Source organism: Heloderma suspectum, chromosome 1 (genome assembly GCF_057233095.1).
Source record: "Heloderma suspectum isolate Gila_16-S chromosome 1, 16-S_ref, whole genome shotgun sequence".
In the NCBI taxonomy this organism is placed as follows: domain Eukaryota; kingdom Metazoa; phylum Chordata; class Lepidosauria; order Squamata; family Helodermatidae; genus Heloderma; species Heloderma suspectum.
The window spans coordinates 213373076-213396752 of record NC_139458.1 but is presented as its reverse complement, the minus strand read 5'-3'; the positions used below and the strand labels follow the sequence as shown (position 1 = coordinate 213396752).

The 23677-nt window shown below is 43.9% G+C and overlaps 1 protein-coding gene across 4 annotated transcripts in view; it reads right to left on the bottom strand.

The window, feature by feature from the left end:
• Window positions 1-23047, bottom strand: part of ADAM23 (ADAM metallopeptidase domain 23) — a 161057-nt gene extending 138010 nt beyond the window's left edge. For all 4 annotated transcript variants that reach the window (XM_084818623.1, XM_084818610.1, XM_084818618.1 and 1 more), the window contains exons 1-2: window positions 22254-23047; window positions 20335-20561 (exon numbers count right to left, since the gene is read on the bottom strand). In XM_084818623.1, coding sequence (XP_084674749.1) covers window positions 20335-20561; window positions 22254-22455 — 429 coding nt within the window. In that variant the 5' untranslated portion in view covers window positions 22456-23047. The remainder of the gene's footprint in view (window positions 1-20334; window positions 20562-22253) is intronic.
• Between the last annotated feature and the right edge of the window lie 630 nt (window positions 23048-23677).

The following is a 23677-nucleotide window of genomic DNA, read 5'->3' as shown; positions in this document are numbered from 1 at the left end:
TCTGTAGGGTCCTAGGCCTGTAAGCAAGCTAACAGTTTACAGATGCTTAGAGATCCATAATACTTTCTGCTTTGGTTCATTATTAGTTGCAATCCTTTGCAGTTGGGCCTCTTGGCTCGTAATATGAGTCAAAGGCTGGTGTAGCGCCCCTTCAGCATATTCCATGCTAACGAGCTCTGATACCGTTTATCTTGTCAGAGCCTCGGGTGTGCCTGGGAGTAAAGCTATGTTTCCACAGGTGTCCCTGCTGAGAAAATTATAATAGTCTTGCTTCTGCCAAATATGTTACCAAGCACTGTTAGGCTATGCTGGGAAAGTTGTAGATGAACTCTGATTAATGCTTGCACCTGTCATATTACCTCGCTGCTATGCATGAACAACATGTATGATAAAAAAGTCTTCTTGCAGCAGAATTCGTGGTTCAGAGCTTTTGTCTGATCCAACCATTGGGTACACCTATGCACTGTAAGTACTCAGTAAAAGTCTCCTTGTAAGACAAACTGGATCTGACTTATCACTTTCTTGGCACCTCTAAATCTTGGAAGCCCACAGCCAGGGCATACATCCTCCCACCATTCAACACTTCCCTGAGTCTCCAGTTAGTCCAGAAATAGGAGTGATTGGCTCCGCCCTCTTTTCACAGCTACTTTTTGGAGCAGATCCAATGCCCTTCCATGTAGAGTTCCTGGATAGATCATCCACCAAAATGATTAAAGCTGTCTCCATCCCATAGCCATCAAAAAATGGGTGGTCAACTGAATACCATGCCACTCCCAGAAGAATTTCTATAATCCAGATTATGGTGATCCACAAAACAAGACTAATCAGTGGAAGGTTGACAATGAAAGACGTACTGAAATTTTGATTCCTCACTGCTTACTCCATGCATTAAGCAGCATCTAAATCCAATGGGTGAAATCCAACCATGTCTGTTCATCCCCAGAGCAGATGTTGGGGAACACACAGAGAATGCAGGGGTAAAGGAACAGAGGGGAAGTCTGCTCATGCAGTATTGGATATTGTCCTATCATGGCTTAAAACATCACAATCCTCTGTCTTAGAAGTGGAAGAATTTCAGAGCACAGATTGCTACTAATACTCTGAAAAAACCCCAAATCCCCCCAAGAACCTATTTTACCTTTATTTTTCATATTATCTATATACCACTTTTCAGGCGAACCCCCCCAACAACATTTAAGCATTACAGAACTATATAATAAAATGGTAAAGATACATTACACGGGGAAAACTAAAAGCTGAAGCTCCCCTCCGATCTGGCCAAGATGGTCCCCTAGTAGCCCTGATGTGGCAGTTGCAAGAGGGAGGAGCCACCTCAGCTGGAACATGTTTTGGGGCTTGCTCCTGGAAGCACTACATCACCACTGCAAGTGGTAGGGGCTGCTTGAGGATCTGGACCAGCGGGGCTGGCTGCACACGGACCAGAACCAGCTGTGCTGGCTGCGCGCAGAAGAGCCCTATTGGATACTCCTCAAACTAATAGCCACTGATAGATCTAGCCATGAATTTGTTTGATCCTTGTCTAAACCTCATACTACACACCTCAGCCCAAATTCCATTTTTCCTGGAGGTATGGGCGAGCATTCTTCACCACTAGGATGCTCCTCTGTTGGGAAACAAGAGGCTGAGTAAATTTTAAATATTTAATCAAAATTGAAGAGTGGTGGTCAACAAAATACGCAGCTGAAGCTTCCTTGTATCTTTTTAAAAGGCTGAAGAAATCAAAGTCAGGAATGGTAGACGATGGAAGATGGAACAAGTAACAAGGTTTGGGTTTGAGTTCATCTTCATTAAGAAGAATCAACAACACATGTGTCATCATGTACTCCTCATCTACTCAAGGCAGTAAACAAAAACACAATAGTATATAGATTTATACTGTATACATAAATATCTAAAATTTTCCATATCCACAAGATGAAGATAATAAACCAACATCGGTGAACCACAGCAAAGAATATTAATTTTACACTTATCCCAAACTGCTACTTATGCATGAATATTAGAGGCTTGTTAAGAATGAAGTACTAAGTGTTTTACTACAAACCTTTCAAATAACTATGCACTGCATTAAATATATGTAGTGGATTATACTAATATCAATAAAATATAGCACATTAATTCACAAATATCTCCAGCATGAGGGCTTCTCCATTCACAGAATATGTGTTGTTGTTTATTCATTCAGTCAGTCGCTTCCGACTCTTCGTGACTTCATGGACCAGCCCACACCACACCTTCCTGTCAGCCATCGCCACCCACAGCTCTCCCAAGGTCGAGTCCGTCACCTCCAGAATATCATCCATCCATCTTGCCTTTGGTCAGCCCCTCTTCCTTTTGCCTTCCACTTTCCCTCGCATCAGCATCTTCTCCAGGGTATCCTGTCTTCTCATTATGTGGCCAAAGTACTTCAGTTTCGCCTGTAATATCATTCCCTCAGGTGAGCAGTCTGGCTTTATTTCCTGGAGGATGGACTGGTTTGATCTTCTTGCAGTCCAAGGCACTCTCAGAATTTTCCTCCAACACCACAGTTCAAAAGCATCTATCTTCCTTCGCTCAGCCTTCCTTATGGTCCAGCTCTCACAGCCATAGGTTACTACGGGGAATACCATTGCTTTAACTATGCGGATCTTTGCTGTCAGTGTGATGTCTCTGCTCTTCACTATTTTATCAAGATTTGTCATTGCTCTCCTCCCAAGAAGTAAACGTCTTCTGATTTCCTGGCTGCAGTCTAGAAGTACAAAGTCTGTCACTGCCTCCACGTTTTCTCCCTCTATTTGCCAGTTATCAATCAAGCTGGTTGCCATAATCTTGGCTTTTTTGAGGTTTAACTGCAACCCAGCTTCTGCACTTTCTTCTTTCACCTTCGTCGTAAGGTTCCTCAGCTCCTCCTCGATTTCAACCATCAAAGTGGTATCATCTGCACATCTGAGATTGTTAATGTTTCTTCCAGCGATTTTAACTCCAGCCATGGATTCATCAAGCCCAGCATGTCGCATGATGTGTTCTGCATACAGGTTGAATAGGTAGGGTGAGAGTATACAACCCTGCCATACTCCTTTCCCAATCTTAAACCAGTCTGTTGTTCCTTGGTTTGTTCTCACTGTTGCTACTTGGTCGTTATACAGATTCCTCAGGAGGCAGACAGGATGACTTGGTATCCCCATACCACCAAGAACTTGCCACAATTTGTTATGATCCACACAGTCAAAGGCTTTAGAGTAGTCAATAAAACAGAAATAGATGTTTTTCTGAAACTCCCTGGCTTTCTCCATTATCCAGCGGATATTGGCAATTTGGTCTCTAGTTCCTCTGCCTTTTCTAAACCCAGCTTGTACATCTGGCAGTTCTCGTTCCATGAATTGCTGGAGTCTACCTTGCAAGATCTTGAGCATTACCTTACTGGCATGTGAAATAAGTGCCACTGTTCGATAGTTTGAACATTCTTTAGTGTTTCCCTTTTTTGGTATGGGGATATAAGTTGATTTTTTCCAATCTGCTGGCCATTCTTGTATTTTCCAAATTTGCTGGCATATGGCATGCATCACCTTGACAGCATCATCTTGAACTTTTAAACAGTTCAGCTGGGATACTGTTGTCTCCTGCTGCCTTGTTATTAGCAATGCTTCTTAAGGCCCATTCAACCTCACTCTTCAGGATGTCTGGCTCTAGCTCACTGACCACACTGTCAAATCTATCCCCGATATTATTAACCTTCCTATACAGATCTCCGTATATTCTTGCCACCTTTTCTTGCTCTCTTCTGCTTCTGTTAGGTCCTTGCCATCTTTGTTTTTGATCATACCCATTTTTGCCTGGAATTTACCTCCAATGTTTCTAATTTTCTGGAAGAGGTCTCTTGTCCTCCCTATTCTATTATCATCTTCCACTTCCATGCGTTGCTTGTTTAAAAATAATTCCTTATCTCTTCTGGATAACCTCTGGAATTTTGAATTTAATTGGGCATATCTCCCCCTATCACTGTTGCCTTTTGCTTTCCTTCTTTCTTGAGCTACTTCCAGTGTCTCAGCAGACAGGCATCTTGCCTTCTTGGTTTTCTTTTTCTTTGGGACGTTTTTTGTTGCCGCCTCCTGAACAATGTTGCGAACTTCTGTCCATAGTTCTTCCGGGATCCTATCTACTAAATCTAGTCCCTTAAATCTATTCTTCACCTCCACTGCATATTAGAAATATTAATGAGCTCATATCTACCTGATCTGTGGGGCTTCCCTATTCTCTTTAGCCAGATTCTAAATTGTGCAATAAGAAGTTGGTGATCTGAACTACAGTCAGCTCCAGGTCTTGTTTTTACCGACTGCATAGATGTCCGCCACCTTTGGCTACAAAGAATGTAGTCAATCTGATTTCGGTGTCGACCATCTGGTGAAGTCCATGTATAAAGTCGTCTTTTAGGTTGTTGGAAGAGAGTGTTTGTTAAGCACAGTGAGTTGTCTTGGCAAAATTCTATCAGCCTATGTCCCGCTTCATTTTGTTCTCCTAGACCATGCTTGCCTATAATTCCAGGTGTCGTTCGACTACCCACCTTAGCATTCCAGTCTCCTGTAATGGAAATAACATCTTTTTTTGGCATATTATCCAGTAGGTGCTGCACATCCTCATAGAACTGATCTACTTCTGCTTCTTCGGCATCTGTGGTTGGGGCGTATATTTGGATCACTGTGATGTTAAATGGCTTACCCTGAATTCGAATTGAGATCATTCCATCGTTTTTGGATTGTATCCAAGCACTGCTTTAGCCACTTTATTATTAATTATGAAGCCTACTCCATTTCTTCTGTGGTCCTCTTGTCCACAGTAGTAGATCTGGTGGTCATCTGATGTGAAATGGCCCATTCCAGTCCATTTCAGTTCACTGACACCCAGAATGTCTATATTTAATCTTGACATCTCCCCAATAACCACATCCAATTTGCCCTGGCTCATAGATCTTACATTCCAGGTTCCTATGGTGTGTTGATCTTTAGAACATCGGATTCATCGTTCACCACCAGCACCATCGGCCACTAGTTGTCCTTTCGACTTTGAGCTAGCTGCGTCATCACATCTGGGGCTAGTTGAACTTATCCTCTGTTCCTCCCCAGTAGCATTTTGACCATCTTCCGACCTGGGAGTCCCATCTTCCGATGGTATACTGATATATCTCTGGTTGTACTGATCCACTAAGTTTTCACAGCAAGAATACTGGGGTGGGTTGCCGTTACCTTCCCCAGGGATCGTATTTAGTCTGACCTCTCTGCCATGACCTTCCCATCTTGGGTGTCCCTTCACGGTTTAGCTCATGGTGTCATTTGGATGCTCAAGCTCCAGCACCACAACAAGGTAACCATCTCCTTTGCTGGAGCACAGAAGATGTACATGAACTGAATTTCTCTTCTGAAATGAATGAAGCAGCTCTTACATATGGGTGAGTGAGAAATTCCATGGATGTGCTGAAGCTCTTACACCAAAAATAATCAGCTGAATCAGGCCATAAATATGTTTATAGATTTTTTTTTCTGCTTTTAGTATGTTATTTTTCAGTGTAGTTATCTGGTTCACCTTTACTGTAACAAAAGAGTAATGATAAACTCTACAGGCATATGAACCACATTATTTTTTTCAATCCACAGTTGGGCAATACTTTTATTAGGGCCAATCAAAATCCCACAAAAGAACCAAGCTTTTCAGGTTCTCGGGAAGTCTACTTCAGGCTAGACTGGAAAGCCACTCCCCATGATGCTCCATTCCAGTTTGGTGTGAAGGAGGCATCCATTATTGGTTTATCATTACTCTTTTGTTAAAGTGCTTTCTGATGAACCTGAAGATATAAATATATCTTGTAAGGAGGTTAAATGTTCCCTGCCTTGTCCTGGACAATGGGAAGAGATAACCCACCATGGATGCCTCCTTCACAGCATCCTTCACAGCATCACAGGAAAAGTACAAAAAGCATTGGAGGGGGGCAAAAAAGTACAAAGATTATGCCAGATGTTGTGGTCATTAGATGTGCAGCTCAAACCAAATCTCAAGATGGACATGTTATTCAAAAGTCTGGTAATGCAGAACGGTAATACAAAAGCCTGAGTCTAAGCTGCAGACCTAATGACCACAACATTTGGTCTAATCTTTGTCCCTTTTTTTGCATTTTTCCCACCCTCTGCCTTTTTCTTTTTTGTTAGCTGGCATGATGAAGAGTTCTGGAGAACTCAAAAGCTTGCATTTTTTGTGACATTTAGGTTGGTCCTCATAAAGGTATTGCCCAATTGTATATTTTGATATTTTTTCTTATCAATCAATGTGTCTATCTTTGTTTTTTATATACATTTCTCAGTATTTCATAATGGATTGTTTATATTTTCATTCTTTTTATAATTGTTTCTATGATACTGCAAGTTACCCTGAGAGATCAGTATAATGGCTGAAAAGCAGTATACAAACCTTTCAATAAATATACAAGCAAGTAAAGAGAACTATTATTTACACACACACACACACACCTTTCATTTCTCTAAACAAAATAAGGACCAAAACATTTTTACTAGCAATTTGGTGATGACAGAATGAGCTCAAATACTCTGGTTATAGAACTAACATGAAACTTTAAGATTAAAGTTTACCTGCCGCTACACAGTTCATGTCCATCCTATAATTAAGGAACATTCATAGTTCATCTCTCAAGAGATAAAATTGATAGCATTTTTGAAGAAGTAGCAATAGTGATTGTGGCAAAAACTTAGTCCCTAATTGTTCCAGAATCCCTTTTAAATTATTCATCATTCTACAATAGTTGCTTACGTCGAACTGGCAACCCAATTAAAATAATCAATGAAGTTTGCAAGTAAAGGAGAATAACCTCTTTATCTGAGGCTATGGCATAGCCAAGGAAGTCTATTAGCCCTTTTAATATTCAGGGCACTTAATACTCTTACTAAGGGCATTCCATCTGCTATAGACAAATAAAATATATCATTAAGGGAGCAATCCTATGGCCGCTGGACAGCAGCTAGATGGCCATAGGATATTGTGTTATCCAGGAACCGACCTCAGAGCCCGTGCTCTGAGGTTGGTTCCTGGAGAACCGATCTCCCCCCACTTCTGCACTGCGCTATAGATCCTGGCTAGATCTTTATATTTCATTGCCCTGAAGATGGACATTAGAAACAAGATTTCAAAAGCAGAATAGGAATGTGATGTTTACATTCCTATCAGAAAAAGGGTACCTGTAACTTCACCCAACTAGAATACATTTCTTCTAGGTAATCCATAAAAGCTCTGCTTTTTAAAAACATATGAATTTATTCCATAACTTCAGCTTTTCAGTATCACAAAAATGTAGAGTATTTAAGATAGTGACAGCAAAGCACAGTGTTACTTTTTGTGGATTATTTTTCAATCTCTATTAATTTACAGGAATCCAAGAACTGTAGCTGTGTTTTTTGTTTATGAAATCTATGTTTATACTATTTATATTGTAAATTTCCTTGAACAGAAGAGAGAGCAGTATATAAATACATTTATCTATTTCTTTGTTTTATATACTAAATTATTCCAGAATGTATCTAATCTTAGATCATGTTATTTTAGCCAAAATTAAAATACTAGATCTATACTTAAATACATAATTAGCCTGTCCTAACTCAACTTCAGACTTCATGCTAGCTCTGGATGTGAAATGCTAGAATTACAATTAGTACCATAACAGAAATACAAAATGAACAAAACATTTTAAATTATTTGCTAGCTGAGCACAAAGAGAGTGAGGGGTGGGGCAAGGATGATACCAGGTAACTCTTCCGCAGCCCCCTGTGGTCCTGATGCTGCTCAGGCTTCCCTGAAGATGCTATTTACTTAACCAAAAAAGGCATGTTAATTGCATTCATGCAATTAATGTCACATCTGGTTTGGCCTCTAGAGAACGTTCCCCTGTCCAATCTTTCTAAGTAGCAGCTTGTTAAGTGCTCAACTACTTTTACAATTGGAAGTTTTCACCAGTGAATTTATAGTGAGCACCTGGATGCATATGCACAAAAGCACCACAGACATTTACAGGATAAGGAGAGAAACTAGAAATATTTACCCATCCCCAGGTCCAGTGCAAACTTTTCTGCTGCCTGAGGCAGGAGAGCGCACACACACATACCTCCATCATGCCTCCCCCGGCACCATGTCTCTCATTTCCCACCTACGTCCTCATTGCTGCCACCACTGTTGTTGTTGCTGCTCTCTGAAGAGCCATGTTGGCCATAACAAATGGCCAGGGTGACTTTGCAGAACGACAGCCAGGCCCAAATGCCTGGCTCTGTGGGGTCCTTTCTCAGTGCCAGGCATTGTGGGAGGGGGCACCCCTGAAGACAGCTGTGGTACAGGTGATTTCCAGTGTCACCCCCTGCCATAATGCCTGGGTCTAAGGAAGGACCCCTCAGAGCCAGGGATTTGGGCCTGGCCAAGCCATGCCAGCCACTTTTTACAGCCAATGCAGCTTTTCAGAGAGACTGCCTGCTCCCCTGCCTTCTGAGAGGAGCCAGAGGGTGGGTGGCTGCTCCAGAGAGCCTCACTAGTTGTTCTTCCCCTGTGCCATTTGCTACAGGGGGAGCATTTAAACCACACTTAGGCTGCAATCCTATGTATACTTACCTGGGAGGAAGACCATTTGAACACAGTCTCTGTCACCTATCCCCACCCACTACCAGTAAGTGAGCTAGATGAGGTCAGAAGACCAGCTAGCTGACTTGTTTTTTTAGGAGGAGGAATGGGAGGCAAAATCACCTCCATCATTCCTCCCATCCTGCCTGGTTCTTGCTGGCAGGGCATAGGATAGTTAGAGGGATACAATCTTATAGACTTCATTCTTAGTCAACAAAACTAAAAAAGGTAAGACAAATAGATATGCTAAATCAGAACTCCATAGATTTAGAGCAACAGAACATTTTCTGATTCCAAATTGTCCAGAAAAAACAAAAAACTAGACAGGACTCAGATTTAGCCCTCATGACACTCTATATGAGACCATTAACCTTTATGAAGTCCCCTTTATAAGAATTCATCAAATGTTGGTGAGTTATGAGGATACACAAGTAAACAAAAAGCTCACTGCACACAATAGTAAGCTTCTGGATCATAATATCGACCAGCATTAATGCCCACAAATTCTCATACCACTATACAACTCACTCCACAGGAGTGGGGAAGTCACCAAGGCACAAAAAAAAATATTTATTAACAATATTTATATACCACCTCATTTGAAACAAATCCCAAAGTGGTTTACACAAGAATAAAAACAAACACAAACAAAACAAACAAAAAAGACCACACACACACACACACAAGGCTAGTACAAACCGCATGGCTGGGAAAAAAAGCCAAAGCAAACAGATACATTTTCAATAAATGCCTAAAACATGCCAGCATTGAGGCCTGACATACCTCAGAGGGGAGATCATTCCAAAGGGTGGGTGCCACTGCACTGAATAATTTCCAGTACTGTGAACATGTAAGTCAAAGGTGTCTTGCACGGTCTAGGGAACACATCAGGCCCATGAGGAATCTTAATAAGGATTGCAGCTCTATAGCAAGGTTTCCATTTTGATTTTGCCAGCTGTGGTAGAGTGTGAGCAGCTGGCTCCCTTCTGCCATTGAGCTGTGATTCAGAATAATGCAAGGGCCCAAACTTGCAAGATGAGAAGGTCAACTGTTTTCAGTGCTAAGCGTCCAGGAAGTCTTCCTATGGAGAATTAAAGCAAGGACACAAGGTATTCAGGCCAAAGCATTATGAAAAAAGCTTCTAGATGGCCAGAGAGATTCAGAAGTGACACAGCTCCCAATTACATGGTGCAGCTGACACTGCATAATCAAAAGGAGGGAACTGTGGTCACTAGACAGAGAAGGACAGATAACAGAGTTAAGCTGTTATTAATCTAAGTAACTCCTAGATGTTATAATTTTAAAAAATGGGAAGAATCACCATAATTGTTTTTGTTCCAGCAGCCCTTGGCGCAACTTGAAATCTTTTTGAACCTAGAAGAGACTTGTCCAGGTCTATCTAACAGATCTTTCACTCCATCTTAAGCTAGTTGCAAGACTACCTAGCTTTATCTCTCTCCCCTTCCCTACTCCACATAACCCCTTAGCTGTTTTACTTAACATCAATCTTGAAAGGGAGTTTAGCTCTGGAGAACTGGGTTTGTGACATTTTAGTTGATCCTAATAAAGGTACCACCCTGCTGTGGCTTTGGGATGTTTTAATGGACCAACAAGGCTATCTTTGATTGAAAAGCCACAGGGTGAACTTCATCAGCCATATAGAAGCCACAATAGCCTAAGGAAGTCAGAGAATAGCTAAATACTATCAGCCCTCCCATCCAGGCTTAATCATAAGAGAACAAGACTCCACCTCAGATTCATTGTGTACATCAGGTTATAATCTGAAGCATCTGCTTATCTTGTTTTCAACCTTTATGAAACCCTTCCTTAAATTATCATATGGCTGGATCTGATGAACTTCACAATCAACAACAGGCCTACACACATGTTAAAGTGGTCCCAAATAACATGAAAGGATGTGTAACTAAAACAGCCTAGTTTCCTGACATATCTTCTGAACTCCTCTGATGCAATCTTAACTGTGTAAACAAGACACACTGCTTACTTGGTGCCTCTTGGTCCCTTCAGCATGCTGTAATTTGGATGATTACTAACTATGTTCTTACTATATAGGACCACTGGGAAAAGCCATCCAGAGAATTGGGCTGGGGTGTCTTCAGCTTACTGATGATACTGAATTCAACCTTTTGTTTCCATCATCCAACCCTGGGAAGCAATGAAACTCTAAAACAGTGTCTGGGAGCTGTTTTGGAATGGATGGGGATGAACAAACTGAACCATAATCCAGACACAAATCCTCCATCAAGGTGGGCCCAGGTGGAAACACTCCCCAATTTCTCCCTCCTAATACAGACAACACAGAAATACTGTTGGTTGTTGTTACTGATAATCTTGAAAGTGGTGTTCATCCTGTTCTAGATGGGGTTGCGCTCCCCCTAAAGCAACAGGTTTGCAGCCTGGGCACAGTCCTCAATCTGTCCCTGCTTACAGATGTACAGGTGACAGCACTGATGAGTGCCCTTTATCAGCTCCATCTGGTTTGCCACCTGCATCCTTTCCTGGAGCAATCAGATCTAGCTTGGATTGTTCATGCCCTATCAGGGGTAGGCAACCTGGCACCCTTCGGCTATTTTGCACTACAACTCCCATAATCCCTGACCACTGGCCACACTGGCTGCTGATGATGGGAGTTGTAGTCTAAAACATCTGGAGGGTACCAGGCTGCCTACACCTGTGTCACTTTCAGGTTGAATTACTGTAGTAAACTATCATAGGGCTACCAGAAACTTCAATTGGTTCGGAATACTGTGGTTAGTCTTGCATCTGGGGTTGTCAGGACAAACCATATTAGGTCAGTTTTGTTCAAATGTCAGTGGTTTCCAGGCTCAATCCAAAGTGCTGGTTTTTGCTTTTGAAGTCCTAAATAACCAGGATTATCTCGTGTATCACCACCTCCCATATGACTCTGCTTGATAGTTCTGCTCAATCTCCAAGACTCTCCTCTTTGTCCCTTCACCAACAGAAGTGTGATTGGTGGAGGCAGGAGAGGACCTCTTCAGCTGTGGTGCCCAAATTATGGAATAGCCTAATTTCTTCTGTCCCCCTTTTTGTCTGCTTCTCAACAGGCTCTGAAGACTATTTTATTTCAGCAAACATTTTTAATTAGAGCCTCTGATATATTTTTAGTCTGCTATTGATACGTTTTTTTTATCATGTTATAACTGCTCCTAAGATCATTTCATTCCAGCAGGTATTTTTAGTCAGAACCTATGATTATGTATTTTATTGGCTGGTTGCTGAGATATTTTTATGATGATGCTTTATTGCTGTTGGAATATTTTTGTTGCTGTTACTGAATTTTAACCTGTTCTGTGATTTATGTTTTTGTTTTGTAAGCTGCCTTGAATATGTTATTTTGAAAGCTGCCTCAAACATAGTCAAGAGTCCTAAAGAGTCCTGTCTCAGCATTTAAACAACCACTTGATTCTAACAGCCCTACAATTTCATAGTTCTATAATTATGCAGTATCTGTATAGATATATTTTATTACAAAAATGAAAAGAACAGTGTATAGTGAACCCATTGCTACATACATCATGATCATATTTAAAGCCTCAAACAGAAAAAATATTTTCCCTTAATTTTGGAAATTATATTTGATGCCAAATATAGCTACTGTCAGTACTGCAGCTGGTTAGAGTGTGTAAAGGCAAAGGCCCCCAACCCAAGCTTCCCAAGTCTCAGTCCACACGAAAACAGACATAGTATAGTTCCCTAAACATGAGCCCACAGGGCACAAAGGGGTGCATGAGAGTAGCAAAATGAGGTTGCAGGTCTTCAGGCAACTCAGAATTGATAACTTGCTCCAACAATGTCTGGAGCCTATCTGAGTTCTTTTGTATACCTTTTGCATCTGACTAGTCCTCCAGTCCCCTTCATGGATCACTGCCTTGTTGTGGCGAAGGGGCTTGCGTAACTCAGTGAAGCCATAAGCTATGCCGTGCAGGGCCACCCAAGACAGACAGGTCATGGCAGAGAGTTCTGACAAAATGTGGTCCACTGGAGAAGGAAATGGTAACCCACTCCAGTATTCTTGCCAAGAAAACCCCATGGAACGTATCACAAGGCTAAAAGATATAACGCCGGAAGATGAGACCCTCAGGTCGGAAGGTGTCCAATATACTACTGGGGAAGAGCAGAGAGCATTTCCAAGTAGTGCCAGAAAGAGTGAAGCGGCTGGGCCAAAGCCGAAAGGACACTCAGCTGTGGATGTGTCTGGTGGTGAAAAGAAAATTCGATGCTGTAAAGAACAATATTGTTTAGGAACCTGGAATGTAAGATCAATGAATCAAGGTAAGCTGGAGGTGGTCAAACATGAGATGGCAAGACTGAACATCAACATCTTGGGAATCAGCGAACTAAAATGGACAAGCATGGGTGAATTTAATTCAGGTGACCATTGTATCTACTACTGTGGGCAAGAATCCCTTAGAAGAAATGGAGTAGCACTCATAGTCAACAAAATGGGGGGGAAAGCAGTACTGGGGTACAATCTTAAAAATGATAGAATGATCTCAGTACGAATCCAAGGCAAACCATTCAACATCACAGTAATTCAAGTCTATGCCCCAACCACTGACGCCGAAGAAGCTGAGGTTGATCGGTTCTATGAAGACCTACAACACCTTCTAGAACTAACACCAAAAAAAGATGTCCTCTTCATCATAGGGGATTGGAATGCTAAAGTAGGAAGTCAAGAAATCACCGGGATAACAGGCAAGCATGGCCTTGGTGTAAAAAATGAAGCAGGACAAAGGCTAATAGAGTTTTGCCAAGAGAACATGCTGATCATAGCAAACACTCTTTTCCAACAGCACAAGAGGCGACTCTACACATGGACGTCACCAGATGGTCAATATCGAAATCAGATGGATTATGTCCTTTGCAGCCAAAGATGGAGAAGTTCTATACAGTCAGTAAAAACAAGACCTGGAGCTGACTGTGGCTCACATCATGAGCTTCTTGTTGCAAAATTTCGGCTTAAATTGAAGAACATAGGGAAAACCACTAAACCATTCAGGTATGACCTAAATCATATCCCTTATGAATATACAGTGGAGGTGAGGAATAGATTTCAGGGATTAGACCTGATAGACAGAGTGCCTGAGGAACTATGGACGGAGGTCCATAACATTGTTCAGGAGGCAGCAACTCAATCCATCCCAAAGAAAAAAAAATGCAAGAAAGCCAAGTGGCTGTCTGAGGAGGCTTTACAAGTAGCTGAGGAAAGAAGGGAAGAGAAAAGCAAGGGAGAAAGGGGAAGATATATCCAACTGAATGCAGAGTTCCAGAGAATAGCAAGGAGAGACAAGAAGGCCTTTTTAAATGAACAATGCAAAGAAATGGAAGAAAACAACAGAATGGGAAAGACTAGAGATCTCTTCAAGAAAATCGGAGATCTCAAGGGAACGTTTTGTGCAAAGATGGGCATGATAAAGGACAAAGAAGGCAGGGACCTAACAGAAGCAGATGAGATTAAGAAGAGGTGGAAAGAATACACAGAAGAACTATACAGGAAAGATCTTAATGTCCCTGATAGCCATGATAGTGCGGTCACTGAACTTGAGCCAGACATCCTAGAGAGTGAAGTCAAGTGGGCCTTAGGAAGCATTACTAACAACAAAGCTAGCGGAGATGACAGTATTCCAGCTGAGCTATTTAAAATCCTAAAAGATGATGCTGTTAAAGTGCTGCACTCAATATGCCAACAAATTTGGAACACTCAGCAGTGGCCACAAGACTGGAAAAGGTCAGTTTACATTCCAATTCCAAAGAAGGGCAACACCAAAGAGTCTTCAAACTACCGCACAATTGCGCTCATTTCACATGCCAGCAAGGTGATGCTCAAAATCCTACAAGCTAGGCTTCAGCAGTATGCGAACCGAGAACTACCAGAAGTACAAGCTGGGTTTCGAAGAGGCAGAGATCAAATCGCCAACATTTGCTGGATCATGGAGAAAGCAAGAGAATTCCAGAAAAACATCTATTTCTGCTTCATTGACTACGCTAAAGCCTTTGATTATGTGGATCACAACAAACTGTGGCAAATTCTGAAAGAGATGGGGGTACCAGGCCACCTTACCTGTCTCCTGAGAAACCTGTACGAGGGTCAAGAAGCAACAGTAAGAACCACACATAGAACAACCGATTGGTTCAAAATTGGGAAAGGAGTACGACAAGGCTGCATATTGTCGCCCTGCTTATTTAACTTAGATGCAGAGTACATCATGAGAAACGGCGGGTTGGATGAATCACAGGTCGGAATTAAGATTGCCGGGAGAATTATCAACAACCTCAGATACGCAGATGTATCCACCCTAATGGCAGAAAGTGAAGAGGATCTAAAGAGCCTCTTGTTGAGGGTGAAAGAGGAGAGTGCAAAAGCTGGTTTGAAACTCAACATTAAAAAAACTAAGATCATGGCATCTGGCCCCATCACTTCCTGGCATATAGAAGGGGAAGAAATGGAAGCAGTGACAGATTTTATTTTCTTGGGCTCCAAGATCACCAGAGACGGTGACTGTAGCCATGAAATTAAAAGACGCTTGCTCCTTGGGAGGAAAGCTATGGCAAACCTAGACAGCATAGTAAGAAGCAGAGACATCACCTTGCTGACAAAGGTCCTTCTAATCAAAGCTACGGTTTTCCCAGTAGTAACGTATGTGTGTGAGAGTTGGACTATAAGGAAGGCTGAGCGCCGAAGAATTGATGCTTTCGAACTGTGGTGCTGGAGAAGATACTTACGAGTCCCCTGGACTGCAAGGAGGTCAAATCAGTCAATCCTAAAGGAAATCAACCCTGAGTGCTCACTGGAAGGACAGATACTGAAGCTGAAGCTCAAATATTTTGGCCACCTAATGCGAAGAGAAAACTCTCTGGAAAAGACCCTGATGCTGGGAAAGACTGAGGGCAAAAGGAGAAGGGGACAGCAGATGATGAGATGGCTAGATAGCATCAATGATGCAATGAATATGGACTTGAGCACGCTCCGGGAGAGAGTGCAGGACAGGAAGGCCTGGCGTGCTATGGTCCATGGGGTCACGAAGAGTCGGACACGACTGAACGACTGAACAACAACAAAGTCCTCCAGTGCTCCACTCCTCTCCTTAAAGGGACAGACCTCTAGTCTGGAGCCTAGCACTCCTTCACCTCTCTGCTTCACTCTGGTGCATGGCCTGCACTAGCAAGCAGGCACTGTGGAGTACAAGGCCCCTGGTAAAGAAGGGACAGGACTCTCAGAAGCATCTGGCAAAGGAAATGGTGTCAGTCGGGGTCTAAGTTCAGAGGGCCTCTTGTTCCAAGGGCTCCTTGCTGACAAGTTCCAGCTTGCACCACTGGTCCCTCTGAACTGGCTGGCTCCTCCTCCTCTGGGTCAGATCAGGGGCCTGGCCACTGCTCAGGATTAGGGTCATGATACAGACAACCAGAGAAGGAACTCAGGGGTACAAAGTTTGGTGACATTTTCAATAAACTGAGATATAAAGATATCTCACTTCCAAGGTATCCTTATTTATACCCTGGCAGAGTGTCACTGCTCTATAGAGCGTGTGTCAAACCATGTGCACCTCAGGAATATCGCTGTATATGTACCTCCCCTAGGAGTAGAGCACGTGTTATGAGGAGCCACCTGCCAAGAGACCTATAGTATATAGAACTGTGTGCGCAACTCATTATTAACAAAAGTTCTCCTGTAGCACACCATTAAAAGAAATTTTCATCTCAGAAGCATAGACGTTTAGAGCTATTTTTCCTCTGACAGACACTTTTGCTGACTCATTAATTGAGAACAAGGTTGTTGCAGCTCTTAGCTTTGGGTTATGCTATCATTTTTCAGTTATGCCAATCTTAGAATATATTTAATTTAGCAATGTTATATTAATCCTGCTTCATATATTATAGATATTTATCACATTTGAAAATTGTCCCCACTCCACAGGATGATGTACAAAGAATTCTCATTTTATCCTAACTCTTGTGAGCTAGGTTAGGCTAGTAACTTTCCCAAGGCTACCCACTAAGCCTCATGCATGCTGGGGATATGAACATGGCCAATGGGGCCTGCAATACAGGATTCCAGCCAGTCAGTCAAAGACATCCTCTTTCATCCCTCATGAACAAATAGGATCCTTCAAAGATCAGGCATAAAGTTAAAATTGTCTCTGTAATAATTTGTCTATAATTTTCTTACTTGTGATCCATTAGTGCTATAAACCCACAACAGCAATCAGTGACAAGTTACTGCCAACCCCCCTTGAGTCAGGTTCCAAAGGAACCTGCACAATGTGCCTTGTGCACACTAGGCTATTCAGCCCCCCCACCCATTCCCACCACATTCTGTTGCACTCTTCAAAAAGCCACTTCTAAAGGTTGGGGGACATTTAGAATTCAGTGTATTCATGCATTCCGTGTGTCATGAAGGACTACAGCAAGAAGAGAAAAATTATCTGTCTCTGGAATGCACAAGGAAGCACTTATGGAGCTCCCCATACATCCCGTTGTGTCGAGACACATAACATTACTAATGATAAGAGAAAGTACTACTCTTTTAATGAGATAATGCTATTACTAAAAAAAATTAAGCCTCCTATAGTGAAATGCTCCCTCCTTTCATTGAGAGAGACTCAATGATTTCAATCCTGTACTATAGCTGTAATTGGAAAGCAAGATGTTTGTGACCAATGGCCAGATACCTGGAAATTAGTATTCAAGGCCAGCCCAAGACATTTTGCTGCCTGAAGCAGAATAGCAAATGATGCCCCTCCCCACTGGCTCAAGTCACGGTGCATAAGCCAGTCAAGTTATTTTGGCCCTTGAGGCCAGTTGACAAAAGCTTATTATGCTATAATAAATTTGTGAGTCTTCAAGATGCCACACGACACTTTGTGGCTTTTGAACACAAAAGAAGACCTCCCTATGCTTCTTCACATCTGTTCACCTTTCTCTAGCAAGTACAAACCCCTGCTGTCAAGGAGAACTATGCCCCCCGCCCCCCACCCCAGAGCCTGGCCTAATGGATCATGCAACCAGCAGGTGCAGTCCAGAAAGGTGCTTTCAAAGACAAGGAAATCCAGATACACTTAAGCAAATCAAGCTAAGCCACACTACACACTCACATAGCCCAAACACTGCTGCTCACATCCCTTTTTGCTGCAGTAATTCTGTCCCCCTGACCCAGATAAGGGGCCAGGGCCAGCTTGGAAGAAGCAACAGGTAAGGAAGGCCTTTGGCACTCCATTGAACATGTCAGCCGCCAGTGCACCTGCCCTCCCCCTTGCCAGGAGCTTCACTGCCTACAATGGCAAAGTGTAGTAATTGGCTGGGCACCTCTCTCTGTATAATCAGGCACTCACTTAAAATGGTGTTGTTAAGCAATTTTGGATGCTGGATGTAATAATCTTATAGCCCCCTTCACATCTTATAGCCCCCTTCACATCTTAAAATGCATCACTTCACTTCAAATGGCAGGTATACCTTCCACACTACAAAGCAGCTACATTCCTGATGCTAGAGCAATTTTTTTTTTAAGATTCCACACATGTGCAGAGTTTCACATTTTAAAGTCACTTAAGGTCCAATCCTATGCATGTTTAGAAAGAAAAAAGTCCTACAACTCTCAGCAGGCCCCAGCCAATCAGGCTAGCTAGGGGATTCTAGGAGTTGTACGACTTTTTTTTCTTTCTAAACATGCATAGGATTGTGCCTTTAACTCATCGTGTCACACTAGCATGACTACAGGAATAAAATAGGATTTCCTTCTTCTGCCTTGATACTGAACACACTTACTTAGGAGTAAGCACCATTTTGTTATAGGAAATGATAATATATATTTTAATTAAAATTTAAGAATAAGTACCTGTCACCATGTACAGAGCTTTCCCATGGAAAACATGGCTGGTTCACTGTTGTGATTATTTCACTGGGACTGAAATGCAGTTATGCATGACTGAAGGAGAAGCACCCCATATATATTTAGGGGCACTAATCATTACTGTATTTATTATAATCTTTAAATGTGGTTAAACATCCCACAGTATCTTGCTATTCTATTTCAGCAGTGCCTTCATCGGTGTCCCCTTCTCCTGCCTTTTCATAGAATAGTAGGGTTGGAAGGGGCCTGTAAGAGTCCAACCCCCTTTTCTCCACCTTTTTCAGGCTGACATCCTATGCACATTTACCTCAGAGTAGGTCCTATTGATCTCAGTAGGGCTTACTTCTGAGTAGACATACTTAGGATTGTATTCCAACTCTGTTTTTAAGATGACAGAACATACTCACACGCCTTGTTTACCAAAAGAACAGCTTGCTGGTTACTGCATCATATTTCCTTGAAAAAAGGGGGTTAGTCACCCTAAAATAAGCAGGGGCAGATAGGAATTGTTGTAGCAAGCATGCCTGTGCTGTTGCAAACCTGATGCTGGATGTAGAAAGGTGGTGCTGAATCCTCTTTAGCCAGGAAGAGCATTTGGGCACTGCGATTCCCCCCCCCCTTCAGATTCCAGTCCCTCTGGGAGAGGAGAGACCAAGTTCAGTCCTTCCTCCCCATGGCAGGGCCACTGCTCCTGCCTTGTGCACCAACTATCCTGAAAGGAGCGACCAGGCAGGCAGGAGCAAGCAGCCAGCTGGCTGCCTGAGCAAGTTAGCTCCCTACAATAGAAAGAAGTGACAGGGCCAGGGTTGGGAGAGCAGAGCAATTCACCGCTCCTTTCTTCTCCACCACCTGATGCAGGTGCTTGACCCTGCATAATGGTGGGGCTGACCACCATTTGTGGTGTATTCCACAAATGGTGGTCAGTATTTGTGATTCCTGGACTTTTGTCTTCAAAGAGTTTTTGAAGACTCCTGGAATTTTGTCTTCATCCATAAATGGGTTGCAATACACACCCTCTCAGCTGGAGGGACAACTCATGTTTGGACCCATTTGTTACTAAGACTCTAGGGGAAAACCAGTAAATGCAGAGCAAAAAGCTCTAATAATCAAGAGATGAAAGTGATGGATCCAAATACACCTTTGTACATTACTTTCAGTCAATGGTGGGTCCATTCACATTTCTCTTCTAATGTGCTTCTGAACATTGTACCCTAATCCAGCTAACATTAGTCATTATTAGGTCCCACTGAAATCAATGGAATGAGTTAATCATGACTAACTTAAGTGCCATTGTTTTCAACAGCACCTAGTCATGACTACTTTTAGCTGGATCAGGGCCTGGGTGTTTTACTTAATCCATATTTCCCTGCTAATATAAAGTATTTGGGTCTGTAATGCTCTGGGGTCCCCTGAACCTGTGACATTTAAGGAGATTGCCTACCACTCTGCTACCATGGTTCTCTCCCCCCCCCCCCCCAATCAGGTAAGCTGGTTGGAGGGGGAAATGCTTTAGGCCTCTAAAGAAACTAGAAAACAATGTTTGCAACAATAATCCTGAAGATTTACTTGCAAGGACTCTTTGCACTTGATATTAGTCACAAGATGCAGTCATATCAAGTCCTTACTCGATTTTTGACTGAAACACCTTTCAGTCCTGAGAAAAGTGCAGTGACTTCTTAAGTATTACAAACCTGGTGAATAAACATTCTTAAGGTAAGACAATACCTCAAGAGGCATGACTATTTTGAGGCACTGTACTGTATTCCTCTTTTAAAAAGCCTTACCTTATTGTGTTTTTGCTGGTGCCTTGTCCTGGTATCCAAAATATGGTAGGGTCTTTCAGAGTCTCTGTTTAGATAATAGACAAGTCTTGAAGGCAAGGTAATTTCTTTCTGGAATGCAGTGCTGTGACTGTTATTTTTGCTGCTACTACTGTTAGTCTGTTGAAATGCAGTGTCTTCATCCACCACGGTCTTTTCTATTTCTCCCGTAGTTTCATTCCAATGCAGAGCTATGGAAGTCAGACAAACCTACCATGAATTTACAGAGAAACTCAACACTTTTAATAATATGCTTTGAATTCTACTAATTTGCTTACTGTAAAAAACACACACACACACTCTCATGAATTCAGTGTATTTGATTAAAATGTGGAATATTTTCTATAATACATTATTCAGTTTTATACACTTTTACATCATAATAGATGTATGCAAGGACATAATATGCAAGGACTCATCCTTCAAAAAGAAAAGAAAAACTTTAATGAAGATCTAACCGCTCATGACCCTATTTCTTCCAGTGATCCACACAAATATTGGACATGTAGAAATCTGTAAATCTACTGCAAAATGCCCTGAATCCATGTGCATTGAATGTTAATCAGTTCCCTTTATATAAGTGCCACTTTTCACTATAACTTCAATGGTGCAATCCGAAGCGCACTTACCAGAGAAAAAGTCCTAATAAACTGAGTAGGACTTACCCTGAATGAACATGTATATTTCATGCTCCATGGGCAAAAAGCACACATCTCTTTGCAGACAAAATTCCAGGGTTTTCTGAATAAACCACAAGGTATGTTCCATCTAATTAGCAAGTCAATGGTCAAATACCCAAAAGGCCATTTCTAAAATGGAAACCCTCATTATTCTGCTTGTTACATTTTGTTTTAAGATCCTGCACGAAAACAGCAACCTTGAAAACCTGCCAATAGAGTTTTGCTGCATCAGCACCGTTTGAAATAATTCCTTGTCCATACCATAAACCAGAAAATTTGATTTATCATAAATACATATGCCATAAATGCATATACAAGTAAAGGTTCTCCTATGTAAAAAGAATGATTTCATATATTCCCTCGCACTCAGTCTCTCTCTCTCTCTCTCTCTCTCTCTCTCACACACACACACACACACACACACCTGAATGGAGAGTGGGGAAAAGGAATTCCGCTACAATCATGATCAATTATTACAACTGAAGAAAACCAAACAGAAGGACATTAAGGCAGAAATTGCATCAACAGTGAAACAAATCTGCGCGTAGAAGAACGTGTGCGGAAGAACTTCATGCTTATTATAAATACTCAAGCAGGCTCCGCACGACGAGGCAAAACCGAGGATGCTGTTCCTAGTCTGTTATAATAGGCAGAAGAAGAGGCTAACGTTAAAAGAGGAGTTATGAGGGGGCAGGCACACACAAATACACGCACCAAGGAGAGGATAGAGTAGGTCTCTGCGTGTTCGGTTTTTCTCAGCACGGGTCGGTTTTTCTCAGCACTGGCATCACACAAACAATACAGAAAGCTGGAAGGTGTGTGTGTGGGGGGGGATTAAGCCTCCCCTCCCTACCGCCGCCCGCGTAGTCACAATCCCACAGAGGGGGAGAGTGAAGGGCAGTGGAGGCTGGTGGCCCCGATTTCGGTGAGACTGTGCACCCATTCTAGGTTTCAGTCAGAACCAGCCAGAACTCTAAAGAAGCTGTCCGTGGCGCTGAAGCTATTTTGGGGATAGGGTTCAGCACTCTGGACAGCTCCTTTAGAGCTCTGGCTGGTTCTGGCTGAAACTCAGAATGGGTTCTCAGCCCCACCGCAGTCGGGGCCACCAGCCTCTCGTGGCGGAGGGCAATGGGGAGTGGGGTGTGGAAAACACCACTGGGGCAAAGGGGGGTGTCCCCCCGCCGGTTCCCAGATGGCACTCACCGGTGTCCGCAATGACCCCCCAGGCCTGCGGGCGTCCCGGGCAGAAGAGCAGGAGCGCCAAAAGGACGAGGCGGAAGACGCTGGGCAGGGGCAGCCGCGCCGGGCAGAAGGCGCAGGGAGCGGTCGAGAGGCGGCGGCTGCCGCTGTTGCAGTGGCGGCCAGAGAAGGGCTGCCGCAGAGGACTTCTGCCGGGCGGCTTCATGGCTCATAGCTCCCCCGGGGCAGGACGGCGAGTGGTGGCGGTGGTGGGGAGGAGGAGAGACGCCTCGCCTCAGCCGTAAGGCGGGGCCGGGGGGCGCGGGGCTGCCCCCCCTCGAACGCGGAGGCGGCAGCGGCGGAGGCGGTTGAGCGGCTCACAACGGCGATAACGGCTCCTGTTCCCTCATCCTGCGCGGGGGCGGGGCGGGGCGGGGCGGGGCGAGCGAGACACAGGGCGCGGCGGCTCGGCTCGCCTCGACTCTCCCCTCCCCTCGGGTTTTCGCTGCTGCTGCACCCGCCCGCTTGCCCCCGTCCACCGCCCCGCTCGGTTGGCGGCTCCCGAGAAGCGAGCGCGAGGCCAGGCCAGGCAGGCGCGCGCAGCCCGCTCCCCGCCCCCCCGGAAGACGCGCGCGCTCTTCAGCCGCCGCCGCCCTCTGCCTTCCCCTCGCTTCGCGCCGGGCTGGCGCTCGCTCGCGTCCCTGTCGTCCTCCCAGCCATTCAGCTTGCAAGGCCCCGCGCGCTGCACAGGGCGACGTTGCGACCCAGCCGCATCCTGACCTTCGGACCAGCAGCAGCAGCAGCCTGCTCAGTCACCTGGAGGGGTGGGAGCGCGCGCGCGCACCACGGGCAAACGAGCCCGGGGGGGGGGGGGAGTCAGAGCAAAGCGCGCGCGGGTGGGAAGGGGAGAATCTTCCCCTGCATCATGTCCCTCCTGATGCTCGCCGAGCAGTGCGAGCAGGGGATGCCGCTGCCGGCGCAAGAGGCGCACCCTGCCAGACACAGGCAGCAGCCGGGCGCGCGCGCGCAGCTCCTTAATGCCGCGGAAGGTGATAAGCAGGTGCTGTGATGCAGCATCTCGGCCTCGGGCAGAGGAGGAGCGATACGGCAGCGAAATCCTGCATGCGGGTTCTTTTCACCCCACCCCACGTCGTGCCTATGCAATTCCTCCTGTACTCGCTCCCCGCACCTCGAGATTTGCTGCAGAGGCAAGCAAAAAAAAACAAAAACCCAGCTCCGTTATTTTATTAGCTGCCATGTTCCCAAATCTCAAGTTTTGACCGTCCACGGATACTTTCGATTACCAGCATTTTTCTTTTAAGTTGGCCTCGACCCCTATACGCGCAGATATTCTTATTTCGTCTGTCTCCTTTCCCACCGCCCCCCACCGCAGCCTCCCATTTCTCCACAAACTATGGCACGCTATATCATGTAGGCCAGCTCCAAGA